We start from the raw sequence: 18,017 nt of genomic DNA, 5'->3' as shown, positions 1-18,017 counted from the left end.
GCACAAAGCATCTGTGATAGTTGAAAAAAGCATGCCTGTGAATCAGTCATACCCATGGTCAAGGAGCAAGCTTAGAAGCAACAGCATTGGGGTTTACCGCTCCTCCACTGCCAAGCTGTCTACAGTTGCCAGGATAGAGACAAAAGAGTTAAAGAAGTCTTGCGATTTGATTTATGGCAAGAGCGAAAGCAAAAAAGACATAAAGAAACACAGCCAAAGAACAGTGCCTTTAGAGGATAAATACACAGATGTGCCTCCAAACCATATTTTAGACTTGTCCGAGTATGACACGATTGTTGCTGTGGATTCAAAAGAGAATGAGCATATAGTGGAATGCTGCGTGGCACATGGAGACAGTGAAGCACCTCGGAGAGTGAGGAAAGTCAGCTCTGAGGTCGAGTTCACAGCAGCTGTACGAAAGCTCACTAAAAACATGGGCAGTGGATCACCAAATGGTCTGAGTGGGCCAGCAACAGCCAACTTCAATTCTCAGTGCAAAAACAGAGAAGTAAAGGCAGGTGCCAATTCTGCAATACAAGTTTCTGCAGTCTGCCTTATTAATGGGAGTGAAGAGTTTCACATGGACACGCATCCTTCCAGTACCCGTTGCCTAGATGAAAATTCTCCCTGTGTTCAGATGACTCAGGACAGTATATGTGCCATTCCAGATAACATTGATCACAGAACGGACTCTAATCAGTCTCCTACAGTTTACTCAGTAATGAACAAGATCTCTGCCATACAAATTACAAAAGACTGCTGTTGGCAAACCTCAGAAGAGGACTCAAGCCAATGTTCTATGACCGTGGATGAGGAGAGGCTCCCTGATACCAGGGGGTGAGTATATCGGTTCTTCAAATGCACTTGCAAACTTGACTGTATCTGAATTTTGTTGTTTAAGATAAATGTACACATAATTGTGGTCTGGAAAGGGTAGATATATTTAGCGACACTATATAGCCTATAGTCTGTAAACACCTAAACATCATCCCCATATGTGGTTTTGCTCCAAAATGTCAACGTTAGAAGCCCACAGTTATATCCAACATATTTGAAAGCTGTAGCATTAGAATAATTTTTTTACTGGAGAAAAGATACGTTTTAGCGCACCCAAATATAAGACACACCCACTGAATTTGACACAGATTTTTATTTTTAACATAAATACGCCGCACCTGTCTATAAGCCGCAGGTGTCTACATTGAAACTAATGAACTTTACACAGGCTTTAATGAAAGACAGTGCCTTTTACACGGCTTGTATCTAAACAGTAGCCTACCAAGAAAGTCATTGTTCACTGTCTTCCTCCTTCCTTTCACAACTATTTCTCTCGGGAGTTTTTCTTTTGGCATCGTCGTGCGTTTAAAAATCACCATCGGTGAAGCTTTTCTCCCGATGCCCTGCAGCTCCGAACACAGGTGAAATGTGTTTTTTAATGCCCGGTTGTTTTCAGCGTGACGAATGATTCGCATTTCCTGTAGACAGTACGAGTGAGCGGCAGGTCAAACGTCAGAGGAACCTCATCCATATTTATGATGTGGTGCGGCCCGATTCAGTGGGAGCGCATCTGATTTAATATAAAGAGTTTCATTGGTTCACCTGAACCCGTTCGGCAATTTCGTTGGTCTAATGTTATGGGGTTCAGTTTTTTGGCATGAAGTTTGTGAAACCGGGAAAAACCCAGGAAAAATCCATAAATTAGCCGCTTCATTGTTTAAGCCATGAGGTTCAAAGCGTGGGAAAAAAGTAGCGGCTTATAGTCCGAAAAATACGGTACTTGTTTTACTCAGGTTGGAGAAAAGGAACACATTTGGCCTGCACAGAGCTCTGACCTCAATTCCATTGAACACCTTTGGGATGTCCTGGAATGAGCCTTCCCAGTTTAGTAGAGGCTATCATAACAGCAAAAGGATGAAATCGTGAATGGGACATTTAAAAAGCATATGTGGGTAGTGATGGTTAGACTTGTAGTGTTTAATAAGACGATGGGTTTTTCCAGGCCAATTGCTGCATCAAGAGCTTTTCATGTTACTCTGCGTTCTTATACCCATGTGTTGGAAATATAAAAGATACCAAACATGTCCGATCGTTTTTCAGTCAGGTCAACGTGTTACGAGATGGTGAACAGAAGGAGCTTCCAGAGGAGTTACAGAATGTTTGCAGTAGCAGTAACGATGGTAACTACCCTCTTGCTAAAAAAATACTACCCCCACTCCCCCTACACACACCAAACTGGACCCTATAGTACAGGTTCAGTCTTATTTACTGCTCTCTTTAATGTATATTTAGCGTATAGCATTGTACTTAGTGTGGATTGATCGCGTTTGGCTTTGTGTGTTAAAACGTTTTTGTTTTTTTTTGCTATGAAATCTAACAGAGAAATCATTTTTTTCTTGTAGATGGATCAGAATCTGATACCTCTTCAGCACCCTCTGTTGTGTCGTCATCCAAGTAATTTAGTAGTTTAAATCCATGTTTACTACATGAAATTCTATGGCAGATAGAAGGTTTTATGATTGGAACGATGCCACACAGTTTTCCTGCTTTGTTGCACTAAATGCCAGTATTAAGTTTATGATCAGATTAATCGTGCTTTTCAGGCAGTGTTGATTTCTAGAAGGCTTCTGTAACATTCTATTTGATTTTGCAGTTCAAAAAATAGTTTCAAGTACATATTAGCTTACATTCCTTCTCTGCATGGTTCTTTCATCTCACCTCACCATGGTGATTGCAAACACAGAGGAGAATTTCTTTTTTCTTGGTGTTCTGGTAGGTGCTGTACATGAAAAGCTGAAAAGCACATGGTTCAGTAGAAACATCTCCCAATTGTGAATCAGTGCTAGTTTTCAAACTCTCCCTCAGTGAGCTATGCTGGATGTTGTATGCTGTTCTCATTCGGTTAGATCTTGACTGATGGTCATATTTTTTATTGGTAGCCATTTAGCAGTATATTAATGAACATAACAGCCCATGTTGTGAAGGACCTGTAACTTGAAGCGTTCCGTTAGTGCTAAACATTATTTCAAAACCTGGACCAAAGCAGGATATATCTGCATACATGACTGTCATGTGAGTTACATTTCTGTGACAACTCTTGCCATGTATTCAGAATCTGGCCTTTCTGTTCTATTTAATGTACATTTTATGTATGTGTTGATTTTTTTATGTTAATTCAATTAATTAATTAATATGTATATATAATATTGTCTATTGTTGCCTTTAATATTTGGGCATGTTTTTATTTCTTTATTAGCATAAAATTCTGTCTGTATTCTAGTGTTGAGTCCATGAGTTGTGAATTGGAGGTTGATCAGGTGGTGAAGCCAGCACTAGTGCCCAGCCTGTTTCCTTTTAGACCCCCTACATTATACTTTAGTGCCGCCAATGAACAAGGTCAGTAAATACATTAGTTCCATTCTGATATTAAAGTTAAAATATTAATTCATAGTATTGTCATCTGTTATGCATTTCTGTATGGTACTCATTTATTTATATTAGTGACTATATCTTAAAATATAAAAAATATTTGATAAATTCTTGTGTTTGCTTTGCAGTGGAGCTGCTTCCTCTGGAGCAGAGGAGTCTTCTGAAATGGAAACTAAGTTCTGTCACCCCTAATGTAGTCAAGAACACAATCACAAGATCTCATTTTAAAATCACCAAGAGTGAGTCAGGACATTTTTTGTTTTGCTTTATTGGCACAGCTTTAGAAAAGCCATAAAAAAATGTATTGTACTGTTTATACTACATGTGATCTTTATGTCCAAGTAATCGCAAATCGATTACCAATTACTGAAATTAACTCTTTGTTCTGGGTCTGCAGGATATGTTTACAATGTTTTGTTATTGTTTTAGACAGTCATGACTGGCTGGGCTGCTGGGGCCATCATATGAAATCACCTGGGTTCAAGGCTATTCGAGAATACCAGAAGGTCAGAGGTCACTGATTGCTCATTGTTAATGATTTGTATAATGTTAAGATGCACAGTAAAATGGATATAATTAGTTTGACAATATTACAGTACTCATAATAAGGTTAGAATGACTAAAAAAAAGAAAAAAAAAGACCAGTTCACCCGGCTTTTTCTAAATTAGTTACCTTTTAATTAAATTTATTTTTTAAGATTAAACCAGGTACACGGTTAAAACAGAAAGGTCTCATGGCAATTGCATACAGATTAGCCATGTTCATCAACTCCTTTTGTTCATGTTCTACAAATATTTTGTTTCTGTTTTGTAGCTGAATCATTTTCCAGGGACCTTTCAGATCGGACGGAAAGACCGTCTGTGGCGGAACCTGTCCAAGATGCAGAAGCGGTTTGGCAAGCAAGAGTTTGGCTTCTTCCCACGTTCCTTTGTGCTCCCGCAGGACATGAAACCGCTGAGGAAGGCCTGGGAGGATGGAGGAAGCCGGCAAAAATGGATCATCAAACCGGTACTTCTTGGGTTTCTGGTTATTTTCACAATGTTTTTAAATAAATTACTTATTTAGTAGTGCATTATGGCTTTTTGTTTACTCTTTTACAGCCTGCTTCAGCCCGAGGAATGGGTATTCAGGTTATTCACAAGTGGAGTCAAATGCCACACAAGAGACCACTCCTTGTGCAGAAGTGAGTTTTTAATCCTTTTTATTTATTATTATTTTTTTTTTAATGAGAACATAGATTTAGAATTTGTCCTTTGAATTCTAGACCTTGTTTAGAGGGCTTTTGATTTGAATTAATCATATAAATCCTGATTTAAAAATAATTAGCACTATTTTGACTGATTTTCTCCCTGATCTTTAAAGATACCTTCACAAGCCCTACCTCATTAGTGGGAATAAATTTGATCTGCGTATCTATGTGTATGTGACTTCTTATGACCCACTCCGTGTTTACATCTTCAACGATGGACTCGTCCGCTTTGCAAGCTGCAAGTGAGTCAATTAAAAATTAGTTTCAGATGAAAACGTTTTTTTTTTCTTTTCTTTTCACTAAATAGTCTGTTTTGTAGCAAAGTTAATATTAACTCAAATTATTAATGCTTTTATCGTTTCAATACAGATATTCCTCTTCAATGAAAAGCCTTAGCAACAAGTTCATGCACTTGACAAACTACAGTGTGAACAAGAAGAACTCAGAATATCAGACCAACAGTGATGACAAAGCCTGCCAGGGCCATAAATGGTAACGGGGAAACATTTGTCAGTATGCAAGTCGGGCTGCATTTTATCATATGCATTTATGATACCAGTACCTTGACTACTAGCTTTTACTATAGCTATTATCAGTGGTGCTCACAACCAAGATGTTCCGTTTAACTGAGCTTTGTTATTTCCAGGGCACTGAAGGCGCTCTGGCATTATCTGGAGTCAAAAGGAATAAATACTACTCTTATCTGGGACACGATTAAGGACATGGTCATTAAAACTATCATTGCGTAAGTGTGTTAAGCATCACTCAAGTCCTTGTATATCTTTCACTCAACCTAGGATTTAGTCCCATACTGATTTTCCAGCCTTCAGCCTTTCTAACCATTAAAAAAAAAAGGTACACTTTTGATATAAATGTCAATAGAATGATAAAATCAAACACAGCCATCGTCTGTGTGGTGCATATGTTAAAGTAGAAATGCTTTAGATTCTCTGCAAACTTTCTGATGTGATCACAAGAATCCAGTATTCGAGTAGCAGCTGTGCAGATTATGCACATGAGCACACACACACACTTACTCAACCTGCCAGGTTAAAGCACGTTAGATCAAATTCTGTCTACATCTCTCCTTCTATAACGACCCAAATATGGCTGCCGGTGTCACTCACTAAATTACACACATACTCTCTGTCTCAGTTGTCAGCCCTCTCCAGCACACACTCGCTCATGCCCAGGTCTCAGTAGTGCTTTGAGCCATGTTTTTTAAAATGTTTACATGCCATGTTCTCTTCTATTTTTCTAACCCTTGTGTATAGGCTCAGTAGCAGATGCCCAATTACCATTTTACTTTGCAGATTATCTGTGCTGTCAGGTGTATTTTTGAAAAGAATTTAGTAATTTTCCCTAAGAAATCAGTGTATTTTATTTATTGTTTTAATGATGCTATATTTTACAGTTATTTGAGCATACTGCTTCTTTATATTCGATAGGTCAGATTCATATGTAAACACCTTGCTGAAGATGAATTTGCGTTCCGCGTACAGCTGCCATGAGCTGTTTGGATTTGATATCATGCTGGATGAGAGCCTGAAACCATGGGTTCTTGAAGTCAACATCTCTCCCAGGTACTGAGCTGTGCTTTAATATACACTTCTGATACATTGCTTTTAGTTTAATTCCTCATTTACCTTCATGCCTTGTGTTTCAGACGCACAGTTTTTCAATGTCTGTCTACACGGCCTGTTAGAAAAAGACATACAATGAACAAAAGATTTTCAAGGGAATTTATCCATCTGTTTTTTTTCTTGTACAGCTTGCACTCCAACAGCGCACTAGACTTGAGCATTAAGGGCCAGATGATCCAAGATGTGCTGAACCTAGCTGGTTTTGTGCTCCCTAAGAAAGAAGAGATTATTCTCTCCAGCAGTAGTAGCTGCAGCTCCACCAGCAGGTCAGAAATGATATTATAAATTAATTAAAGGTGCACTAGTAGTGATTTTTAGACTGATTCAACCTCAATATGCTCAAATTGATTTATTACATATTAGAATAATAATAGACATAAAATCGATTCACACCCTTTTTCAAACAAACCAAGATGTCATAGAACAGAATAATCTGGTAATATTTGTGTACTGCTGTGAAAAAAAGGGGTTCTTTTCACTGTTTAGTTTGAACGAAGGAGCATGGGAGAAATCTAGATCTGACTTGACTACTGATGAGAAAATGAAACGAGCTTTTTATCTCACCCAGAACTTTGGTGACCAGGTATGCATACTCCTTAAATTTGACATTTTTTTTAGTGTTGGAATCCCTGTATTGATTTCCACTGATCATGTTTGCATTAATATGTATACTGTTTCATGGTATTTGCAGGATTTCTGCTCCACGATTCTGGAAGTGTTAACCCCTGATGATGTGAACGTTCTGGCTGAGAGCGAGGATGAGCTGAGTCGCCTTGGAGACTTTGAACGCATCTTCCCTTCTCCTACTACCTCCAGCTACCTCCGTTTCTTCGAGCAGCCTCGCTACCTCAACCTCCTTCTTAATCAATGGGAACAGAAATACAGTCAAAACCGGAGCAAAGGTGTGTGCATGCTTGTCATGTGTTGCATGTGTGGTTTGGTTTAACTTAAGTTATGGTCAACTGTCAGTGATGCATGATGCTCTGTGTTTAGGTATCATACTGCTGAAAAGTCTTTGTCAGAAAAGGGTACACTTAGGGAATCTTGCTGACTCTACACATAATGTGAGTATTTAACACTTTATAATCTTAACTGGAATTCACACTGGATATAAATGCCTCTCCTGGTTCCCTAAGCAGTGTTGAAGAGGAATAGAAAACCACTTTATTTTTGTACTCTTTACTTTTATGACCAAAACTAAATTAAACTAACAAAATTAAAACCTTCAACACAACACACATTTATTCACAACGTTCTTTCTTTACTCGGCTATATAAAAAAAAAAACACTCAAAAATGATTTGTATCACTGAACGTTTGTTTTACTGATGCGCCCAGTCTCAAATCAAGCACCAAAATCCGCCATGGTGCACACATCCGGCAATTAAAACTGTCCGTGTGGAAACGTAAACAAAGTTCCGTTTGATGTCCTGATGATTTACATAATTTAAAACACAATAATTACTTTAAAACATTCATGAGTATTTTGTCTTCATGCTCTTATGTTGATTCTGGTTTTACTAATAATAAACATACATTTGCATAAAGCATCAATATTTGTTAATACCCTTGTTGATTTAAGTAATAAAAACCTGAACATTTTCAATTTAAAGTACATTTTAGAACAGGGAAAATGTGTGGTCAAGTTGGCTACAACAATCATGCAATTAATCACGATTAAATGTCTGAATCGATTGACAGCCCTATTTTTAACCTTTTAAAATAAACTTTTTGCTAAGAGAAATCTTTCATGACAGAAACAGTAATAATGGAGTGCATCATAACCACTAACAAAACATTTCATGTAAATATTGTTCAGCAGATGTCTAATATAGAATTCAGGTTCACTATCTAGAATATCAGCTTTTTACTATTCACTTTAACATGAAACTCATTTCTTGAGTGGAAATGTAATCTGAGCTTTTGTTGTTTTTCTTTTCTTTCCACACCTTTTTTTATTTTTATTTTTTATACCCAGTGGTCATCAAAATCCAAACGTAGACACTGTGCAGACCGCCAGAGCACCTCACTTGCCAAGACAGTGTTTACAAAATCATGGTATGATTTTTTTTAAATGGTATGATAGTTTTTTGTGTATATAATGATGTATTTCTGCGTTTTCTAACTTTACACATGTCTATATCAGTGCACGTTTGAGTCGTTGTGTAAGATCCCAGCTGGATGAAGATGATGAGTGGACTGACCATGATGTACAGGCAGTGACCGCCAGTGTTCCAGACATGTCTGGTGGGATCAGTGACCCCAAATTGACATGTGGCCAACAGCAGACTGCCTCACCAGGACTACCTGTGAGATAAGTCATGCACAAGTGAACATCCAGGACTTCCAAAACAACGCACAAAAAAATTAAACTTGCACATTTTTCATATTTTGGTAGAGGCTGTTGGGTGTTCTGCTTTATGAATAGTTGCTAGAACCAACCTTTTTATTTTTGCATAATTCTCTCCCCTCAATTTCTGTTAAATAAGGTTTAGTCCCTCTCTGGAAGTGGAGCTCATAGTAGACTGGGAAGACTGATGACTGTTTTAATCATATACCTATTTCACCACTTCTAAGACTAAAGTTATCATCATCATCATCAAAGGACAGAGCAGGAGACATGTTTGAATCACAAAGATACATACACATATGCTGTGTTCATATATGCAAGCTGTTTTGTTGAAAGGAGTCATGTCTGCATGCATGAGCCAATCAGATTCCTCTCTTGCTTTGTTTACATTATGGAAAGGCCCGCCATTGAGCCTCTGTACTACTTACAATTGTTAATGAATTTTTCAAAGACAGTTAAGTGTAACAAAAATAATAATATTCATTAACTTATAACGTGTTTCATTTTATCCTAAGCAAATCAATATTTGGTGTAGGATTTTCACAATAAAAGTATTTGAAATAAATCAACTGGTATTGTCTGTATTACATTTTTTTTATCTGTTTGAAACTCAATTTATAGACAACACAAACACCCCAATGTTTGTACTTACTTTGCTTATGTAGCAACTGCAAGAACCAGTTTGTATGAAACTTAGTGCTTAGTGTTTTGGCTTGATGCCCAATATACTAAGAAATCTCCTGTGAAAGGTTAGGCTGTATGGGGCAATGCACAATAAACATAAGAGATACGTTATCTGTTAACTTGCATGTGTTCTTATAGTTTGTGTGTAAGGATATAGCTGAAATATGAGCCTTTTCCCCGCTATGGTTGGCTATTCCTAACACTTTCCTAATGTCTTTTTAGTCTGAGAAATCTGGTAAAGGCTGGGATTGGGCCATGCTGCAAGGCAGTGAGCTGAGCACCAGATGCATAAAGCCCCCAACAGGGCACACAGGAGTTAAAAATAGATACGTCCATAAGGGTCAATTGAAATCCTAGCACACTTTACAGTTACTAATGCTATTTGATTGAGTGGGAAATGGTGCAGCCTAACAAGACAATAGTGCAGCCTTTTATAATTTGTCTTTAGTACTTAGTTTAGTAATTAGTACTGTAGATTTTTAGTTACCAAAAGTTTTAAATATCTGGGGTTGTAAATTACTTTAGCAATTGTAAATACAGTATTCTAACAGTGAGTTTAGAGATCAAATATTGGTCAAATATTTTTGTGATTGTCTTACAGTTCATTGCCGCTTCTTTTGTTTTAAACGTGAACTTTGGGTATTATATAACGATACAATAGTTAGATTAAAATGTAAACACATTTTGCCATTTGGTTAAAAAAATCTGTCTATCTGTCTATTAGTCTGTCTGACAGGTCTTCTTGTTGCTCTGTTTTGCTAACAATCAAACTGCAAGTCGGCTAAGGAAATCTTCAATGAAGAAGTAGCATAGTAGAAGAATGAATTCGGAGGTCTAAAGAAACACTGTTCGCCAATTTCCTGAGAGTAGAGGAACTTTGTCCTGCAGAAATAAAATGACCCAAAACACACAGCCAACACAACAGAGGACTTCATCAGGAAAAAAGGTGGGAGGTTTTAGGCTGGCCAAGCTCGTCATTATATTGAACATGCACGTTGCCTCTTCAAGAGTCACCCCCAAAAACAACTGAATGAAACCATGGTACAAACATGGAAATGAATCAAAAAGGAAACACTGGTGCAGTCAGTGGAGTTTACTGCCTTGATACAGTTGTAAGAAATCAAACATATAATAATAAAACACAAAGATGTTATGAAATCCCTTGAAATGCAATCTGAAATTCTGATTATATTCTCATATTCATCTTTTGTTGCTTCAAAAACAAATGTCTTTAGTGTACTATTTTAGTGTAATACTAATACTTTTGGAAAGGAATGCAATTACATTTAAGCTATTGAAATTACATTTTTGTACTGTTTTTTTTTTTTTTAATGAGTCATGGTCATGTCAGCACAACAGTAAATGTCAAGCTTCCTAGCCAAAATTATTGCAGAAGCTCCTAGCAAGGAATTCGAGCCTTGCAACCCACCCTCTTTGCTGTGTGTGTACACAAACTTAACAGCCACACATGCATGATATCCCTTCCCCCATTGGCCTGATCAGTCCATTGCATGCCTGGATTGCCTCCTGATTTAGCCAGTGCTGCACGGCCTTTCTGTGTTTAGGGTGACTACAGAGCAGTTCGAGTATGGTTAGTACAAGGAGTTGTATGCAGTGAATCTGCGAGGCCCAATCCTACAGACATGGATCCTTTCCCTGAGGTAAGACGCTGAGCCACCTTGTATGATCATGAGATGTAAGAGCTATTTCATCAACAGATGCTGGCCAGTCAACACAGCGTACAGTAAATAAACTGCTGTGAAGAATAGAGTTAGGTGTGGTGCCAGTGTGGCTGAAAATCAAGTCATGCACAGGTATTATATATACTGTAGTCAATGATTATTGAGGAAATAAGTAACTAAAGTTACTAGTTTGTGTGTTTATTATTGTTGCTGTTATTATTAACACCATGCTTGAAGGCAATCCCTTTTTGGCATTTAGGTAAAGTTCTGGCACATAAATAAATACTGTATTAGTTGTTAAAGGGAATAAGTCTTGTGCAGCAAACAAAAGCAATAAGACATAGAGCTGTTACAGGAGTAATTTCAAACTGAAATAGACAGAAAAAGAAAACATGAATAAATAGAAACTAGTGAATAAATAGAAAATAGGTTGAAATACAAAACTTAATACAGTATATGGTAGAATAAAGATGGATCCAGCAATTGCACTGTAATCCATTTATATTGCTGCAATTGTCAAAATCCAGGTTCACTTCCTGTGATTTGTACAGACTGAGCGGTTGACAGGAGTCACTTGCTAGCATTCCTTGCGGCATTGTATTTGAATCAGCCTGTTGCTCAAAATTTACATTTACATTTACATTTGCGGCATTTAGCAGACGCCCCTAATCCAGAGCGACGTACAAAAATACTCTTCAAAATGTGTTATGTAGTGGTTGGTTGACATTGTCCATTGGCTCCAGTTTTGATGTTTATTATAATAATTAGTATTATTTGATTATTATTGATGTTTTACTTTACTACCTATCCAGGGAAAAGAGTGCACCTGAAGCCTGTACTGTCTAACACACATCAGTTTGGCGAATTTCTAAATTTGCTAAAATGCTTTATTTGAAATATACATGTAGACATTGAAGCATATGTTATGCGCACTGGAATCTGCAGTAAAGTTTATTTGATTCTCTTGATTCTTTTCCGCTTAATACAAAGATTTGCTTTTTTCTTTACTCTTTCCTAGGATCCTTTTACAGATGATGGTCTTACAATTAAAAGCACAGGTATCTAATAGTGTGCCGTTTGTGATTATTGTCTTCGAACTCTGCTCGTGTGCATATTTTCAACACAAACATTATTAGTCATAAGTATTCTTATTCTGGATGCTGAGTCAGACTGACAAACTTGCAGCAGGCTTTTCCACTGCCTTTTCCTACAGAACCTGCTCGAGATCCTGACGCATACATCTACACCAAATTCTTCATGAACCACTGCTGTTATGATGCCATACCAACCAGCTCTAAACTGGTCATCTTTGATACAACACTGCAGGTGAACTAAAGTGTTCAAGTATACAAAATCTAGACTTAACCTAAATTCCAAAAATCAAAAATGATATCTGACACAGATGTTGATCGCTGAGTGATACTGTATAGACATTAGAATAAGATGTCATGGTCACTAACAGCATTGGTAATATAACACACATTTACTATTTATAAAATTATATACTAAAGAATTAAGTAATTATAAATTTCATTGCATTTAAAAAGAAGCTTTTCCAGTGTTTCACACTGACTTGAAGCAGCCTGAGTACAAGAAGTCAAGGATTATTTTTTCCCTACTCTCTTCCTTCCACTGACTCTGCCTATGAACGTTTGTCTATGAACAGGTCTCTAATAAAATATACTTTAAATGTATTCAGGTTGTTTAGGAATTCGTTGTTGTATGCGTGTTACACCTTGGTTTGTAATGCAGGTAAAGAAGGCGTTCTTTGCATTAGTCTCTAACGGAGTTAGAGCTGCACCTTTATGGGACAACAAACAGCAGTGTTTTGTAGGTATGTGAACCTGAGTGCTGTGCCCTTTTGACCTTCTAAGTTCAAGCCATTTGTGAAGCTGAATCAGATTACTGGCATTGAGTAATACCTCATAACCCATAAATCTACTCTATTGGAAATCCAGCTTTTCTTATCAATTATTCTGTAAAATCTATTTTTATTGTTATTTCATTGTTATATATTTATTATTTAAGAAATGTGGAATATGCTGGTATTGCTATTGAACCATCAGAAGTCCCAACTCGTGGCTTCATTTGTAGTAAATCAGCCTCTCTCTGTTACCAGTGGTCTAACTTTAGTCAGACACCTGGGGCCCAGTGACTTATGGGAAATGGCAAGACAGTGCTCTAATCCCTAACACCCTTTACCATGATATTAATAGACACACCACTACATAATGTAATTACTTCCAAGGATACCTTGGCTGCCAAAAGCTATTACTTATTCTAACATTAATATGATTCTGTTTGTATGTGCATATTAGTCATAGCTGGTATTCTTATTCTTAATAATTTTCCTTTTATTTACCTCTAAATGAAAATCACACTTTACGATCTACCGTCTACTTTAAACCAAGCTCATTTCATTTTTAATTTCTTATTACTTCTTACAGGGATGCTCACCATAACAGATTTCATTAACATTCTTCACCGATATTACAAATCACCCATGGTAAGATAGTTGCTTCTCTAAAAATCTACAGTACAGTACAATACAGTAATGAATTGACTAACGCTTTTCCTCCCTTTCCTTATTTCCCTTGCTGTTTCAGGTTCAGATCTATGAGTTAGAGGAGCACAAGATTGAAACTTGGCGAGGTGATTGTGTACAGTACTGTTTGTATAGCTTATATTTGCTCGCTTATTTTTTCAATGCTACCAGTTTTTTTAGCTCCTGTACCTTTTATCTTGTTTTAGAGGTCTACCTTCAGTACTCTGTCAACTCTCTGATCAGCATCACCCCTGAATCCAGGTACAGCTATGAGCTCCACGACTGTCCATTTTTCCTTTTCCAGTATCCCAAAAGTGACAGAGTTGTGTTTCTTCATCATCAGCCTCTTTGATGCTATATACTCCTTACTGAAGAACAAGATTCACAGGCTCCCTGTTATCGATCCAGAATCAGGAAATGTTCTGCACATACTGACTCACAAACGCATCCTGAAATTTCTGCACATCTTTGTAAGAGATTTTTAATACCCTGAAGAAAATTGCTATTAGTTGTTTAATAGAGTTAACTGTGGTTAAATAGACCAAATTCTTAAGAATTTTTGTAACACTTTTATTTTGGTTTCTTAGGGTTCCATGATCCCAAAGCCTCGATTCTTACAGAATCGTATTCAGGATGTTAAAATTGGAACTTTTAAGAGGATCGCCACAGTGCAGGAGACTGCTACGGTTTATGAGGCACTCTCTGTATTTGTTGAACGCAGAGTATCAGCCCTGCCTGTTGTGAATGAACAAGGTTTTAAAATTTTTTTTATTTACATTTACATTTACATTTGCGGCATTTAGCAGACGCCCTTATCCAGAGCGACGTACAAAAGTGCTTTGAGTCTCTAGCAATGAAGCAATCTGACTGTATGAGCAATAAGTGACTATATTATTTTACCTTATAAAATCAGATGGATATATATTGTTGTACATTGTATATTGAAATGGGTCTGTTTTGTATTTAGGGAAGGTGGTGGCTCTTTACTCTCGTTTTGATGTCATTGTAAGTAAAAAAAGAAAAAAAAAAGAGCAATCTTTCCTGTTCTTGAACTTTACAGCTATAAAATGGACAATGATGGAAAGTAATTATGCACCTCATAGGGTGCAACACCCTAGTATTTTAAATGAAATAAAATCTACAGGAAAGTTACATTATGTTCATAAAGTCACATATCATAACAAATGACATCACATGACGTCAAAGCAAATGTATATATACTGTGTTTTTCATGGTTATAGAACCTGGCTGCACAAAAAAGTTACAATAATCTGAACATGACAATGAGAGAAGCGATTAAGAGGCGCTCATGCTGCGTTGAGGGAGTGCTCAAGTGTTACCCATATGAAACTCTGGAGACTATCATTGATCGCATAGCTGGAGCGGAGGTAAGCAAAATAAATGCAATGATCATCATACATAATTACAATAATATAGGATTTTCTGCACATATCTAAAACACAGTTGTAGGAATGTAAAATGTCTGTGTTTATCACAGTGAACATTCTGGTTGGGTTAGAATTATATTTAACTTGTGTTTGATAATTAATATGACTCTAGAAAGCAAAACTGAAAGCAGCACCGCTGTTAGGTCATACCTACTTTTACAAAATTGTAAACTTCTACGCATATGTCCATTTAACTAATGTGATCTCATGATGGAATATCTACTGTCCTCTAGGTTCATCGTCTAGTTCTGGTGGATGAACACGATACAGTGAGGGGAATCATCTCACTATCTGATCTTCTGCAGGCGTTGGTCTTAACACCTGCAGGTATTGATGCTCTTTTCTCTTAGCAACTGTAGAGGATTTCTCTCTCTAAAACATTTGCTTTATGCCTTATGTAGGACCTTGCACTTCTCGCTGTATTTTTCTGTGAACTCTGGTGCTTCTTGTCTGCTGTTCTTGTAAATATTGCTCTAGGGAACGTAAGGCAGATTGTAGCTGTTTGATTATTCTGCAGGTTCTGCAGATTGTAGGATGTATCAGAGACCACTTTGCTGTGCAAGGCTGCTCTGTGCCAATAAAGTATGTCAGAGTATAAGTGCTCCTCCAACATATTCTATTTTTTTTAAACCAGGAAAATGTTGTGATTAGGGAACCTGATCACTCACAAACACAGCTTCTGAATATGTATCTATGATTTGTCTTCATATTCTGTACAAGCAGGTCTTAGAAGAGGACAGTGAATAAAATGTCTTTGAAATCTACTTTAAATGTTTATCCAGCCATTGGCTAAAATCAACTGCTAAGCATAAATACAGTAAGAGTGTGAGTGTATAGGAATGTGGCAGTGTGATGGACTGGCATCCCATTCAGTGTATATTTCTGCTTCCATCAATATTTAGAGGAGTTTTTCCACTGCAACTCTGACCAGGATAAAATGATTTCCCTTTTGATTCACGCTGAACACAATGAGCTCAAATTCCAGAAAGTCAATAAATCTAAAAACGCAGATTGTGCGTGAGATAAGTACAAATGATAGTGAGATAAGTACAAATGTACATTGCACAAGTGATGATTCCAAGAATTTACTGCAATATTGTATGTATTTTGCTTTTATATAAGCAATGCCATGGCATCAACAGAAGCATTGTTTATGTTCATACATAGCAACAAAAACAAATCACAAGTAAGACAGGGCTATTTTCTGTTGTTCTTAGACTGAAATTACTTGTGTGTGTGTGAGTGTCTACATCATGTTGTATGTGTATGTATCAAACAATGAAACGCAAATTTGAGTATGTGTATTATTGTGAGAAATGTTTTGAAAAATAATGTATTTTATGGAAAGTTTAGAGAAACATATAATACTGTTATGAATTTGTGTATTGATATGAACTCACCACTTGCATAATTATTTTGCTTTCTTCATATGTATACTGTGTCAGATTGAATGCACTGTGACTAATTACATATTTACAAACTTAGATGACTCCATTTGCTTTTTTACTTAATAAGACTTCGTGTTTTGTATTTAATTTATGACCAATCATGTTTATGTTGATCTTTTTAAGCCACTACAGTAAACAAAATTTTAATGAATAAACCAAATTTCCTATAACAATTTTGCCTTCCTTTTTATACACACACACACACACACACACACACACACACACACGCACACACACACACACACACACACAGAGAGTGGTAGCCCGCTTATCGGTAAACGACAAGGAGTATGGGTGAATGAGGGGTTTATATAGGAGCTGGGGATGAGTGAATAATGAGCCCAAGGTGTGCATTGTTGAAGCCGGGGGCTTCAGGGAAAGCGGAGGTTTTGACAGCCGCCGAAGGGGACGTGGCAGGTGGATTTCTGACAATAATACAGTAAAAAGTATAAATTAAAAACATTACAAAAGTAACAAAAAAAAACAAGCAATCTTTTTTCTTTTTATTATTATTATTATGGTAAAAAGAGCATTTGTATATTTTTCTTACTGTGAATAAAATTTGGAGTTTGGAATTCAGTTTCTTACTTGATGTTTAGTAAATTTACCATATATGGATTTTTGTTATGGCATAAAATGGGTTTGTATGTGGCTTATAATAATCATTAATACTAACAATACCATAATGATCTTGTGAGTCTGTGTGGTTTGTAGTCACCCAGAATTAAACCCCAGATACAAAGTTCAGTGCATCAGGTGCTCTGATCTTCATATTTACCAGGGGTGTATTTGCTCACGTACCAGTTTCTTACATCCTGGACTTATTCAGCAAACAATGTCCTCAGCTAAACAGTATATTCTACTGTCATGTTTTCTTTACACTGTCGATTAGTTACTAACTATCAATAAAACTGTAATTTAACAGATAAGGACTTGACTACTTTTTCAATCTATGACAGAACTTTTTTGATTGATTGGTGATTGATGTATTATAAAGGCCTAACTTTCTTTTGTTTTTTATAAAATTTGAATACTGGAATGTTCTGTAGACATTTGATGCTATTATTCTAGTGTAAACATTATGACTCAAGTGCCATATGTCAAATACATTTATGGTGTCAGCATCCATGTTTTATTATGTAACAAAGATATTGAAAATGAAAAAGGTTTTTTGCTTCTTACACGCAATGACAATTTTTATTATCGCTGCATGAAAATATATACCATGTGGGATTTAAACAAAAAGTGGTCAATAATACTATTACTATGGTGCACTGTGATGCATTTGATTATAAATGGCAGCTGTTTTTTTTTTTTTTTTTTTTTCTCAAACATTATATTTTTGCCACCTTTTAAATAATTTCTTATGTAAATGCAATAGAAATAAATTGGTGATATTGTTTTTGTTTTTTCTTTAACAGTTATGTTCATTGCTGCATCATGTTTCAGGAGTACAAAAATATAGTTTGGCACTCAAGTCCAGCCCTGTTTATACTTTTGCCACAGAAAGTCAAATAGACTTGAGAGGGAGGGAATGTTGAT

General features: G+C 36.6%; 2 protein-coding genes across 4 annotated transcripts in view; both read left to right on the top strand.

The window, feature by feature from the left end:
• Window positions 1-9,237, top strand: part of ttll4 (tubulin tyrosine ligase-like family, member 4) — a 15,306-nt gene extending 6,069 nt beyond the window's left edge. For both annotated transcript variants that reach the window (XM_046845270.1, XM_046845269.1), the window contains 18 exons: window positions 1-837; window positions 2,098-2,177; window positions 2,400-2,451; window positions 3,278-3,393; window positions 3,555-3,665; window positions 3,856-3,932; window positions 4,241-4,435; window positions 4,528-4,610; window positions 4,790-4,918; window positions 5,046-5,168; window positions 5,323-5,421; window positions 6,125-6,259; window positions 6,448-6,585; window positions 6,806-6,902; window positions 7,011-7,221; window positions 7,313-7,383; window positions 8,297-8,376; window positions 8,465-9,237. The exon at window positions 1-837 is cut by the window's left edge and continues 582 nt beyond it. In XM_046845270.1, the coding sequence (XP_046701226.1) occupies window positions 1-837; window positions 2,098-2,177; window positions 2,400-2,451; window positions 3,278-3,393; window positions 3,555-3,665; window positions 3,856-3,932; window positions 4,241-4,435; window positions 4,528-4,610; window positions 4,790-4,918; window positions 5,046-5,168; window positions 5,323-5,421; window positions 6,125-6,259; window positions 6,448-6,585; window positions 6,806-6,902; window positions 7,011-7,221; window positions 7,313-7,383; window positions 8,297-8,376; window positions 8,465-8,636 (2,806 nt within the window). In that variant the 3' untranslated portion in view covers window positions 8,637-9,237. The remainder of the gene's footprint in view (window positions 838-2,097; window positions 2,178-2,399; window positions 2,452-3,277; window positions 3,394-3,554; window positions 3,666-3,855; window positions 3,933-4,240; window positions 4,436-4,527; window positions 4,611-4,789; window positions 4,919-5,045; window positions 5,169-5,322; window positions 5,422-6,124; window positions 6,260-6,447; window positions 6,586-6,805; window positions 6,903-7,010; window positions 7,222-7,312; window positions 7,384-8,296; window positions 8,377-8,464) is intronic.
• A 1,635-nt stretch (window positions 9,238-10,872) lies between these two features.
• On the top strand, window positions 10,873-18,000 carry prkag3b (protein kinase, AMP-activated, gamma 3b non-catalytic subunit). 2 transcript variants are annotated; one of them, XM_046845477.1, is made up of 13 exons: window positions 10,873-11,013; window positions 12,053-12,092; window positions 12,248-12,360; window positions 12,787-12,868; window positions 13,482-13,540; window positions 13,641-13,686; window positions 13,786-13,840; window positions 13,923-14,049; window positions 14,167-14,332; window positions 14,547-14,584; window positions 14,821-14,967; window positions 15,261-15,354; window positions 17,897-18,000. In XM_046845477.1, exons 1-13 carry the CDS (start codon window positions 10,996-10,998, stop codon window positions 17,938-17,940), a joined length of 1,029 nt encoding a protein of 342 aa, XP_046701433.1. In that variant the 5' UTR covers window positions 10,873-10,995; the 3' UTR covers window positions 17,941-18,000. The 2 variants fall into 2 exon arrangements, with proteins under 2 accessions (XP_046701433.1, XP_046701434.1); XM_046845478.1 differs by having other exon boundaries at window positions 10,883-11,013; window positions 12,223-12,360.
• Window positions 18,001-18,017: the final 17 nt, after the last annotated feature.

Source organism: Silurus meridionalis, chromosome 3 (genome assembly GCF_014805685.1).
Source record: "Silurus meridionalis isolate SWU-2019-XX chromosome 3, ASM1480568v1, whole genome shotgun sequence".
NCBI lineage: Eukaryota > Metazoa > Chordata > Actinopteri > Siluriformes > Siluridae > Silurus > Silurus meridionalis.
This window is presented reverse-complemented; position numbering and strand designations above follow the sequence as displayed.

Coding starts and splice junctions, on each gene's coding strand:
- prkag3b (XM_046845477.1), top strand. Junction 13,841..13,922: donor AGCATCACCCCTGAATCCAG/GTACAGCTATGA, acceptor CTTCATCATCAG/CCTCTTTGATGCTATATACT. Junction 14,050..14,166: donor TGAAATTTCTGCACATCTTT/GTAAGAGATTTT, acceptor TTGGTTTCTTAG/GGTTCCATGATCCCAAAGCC.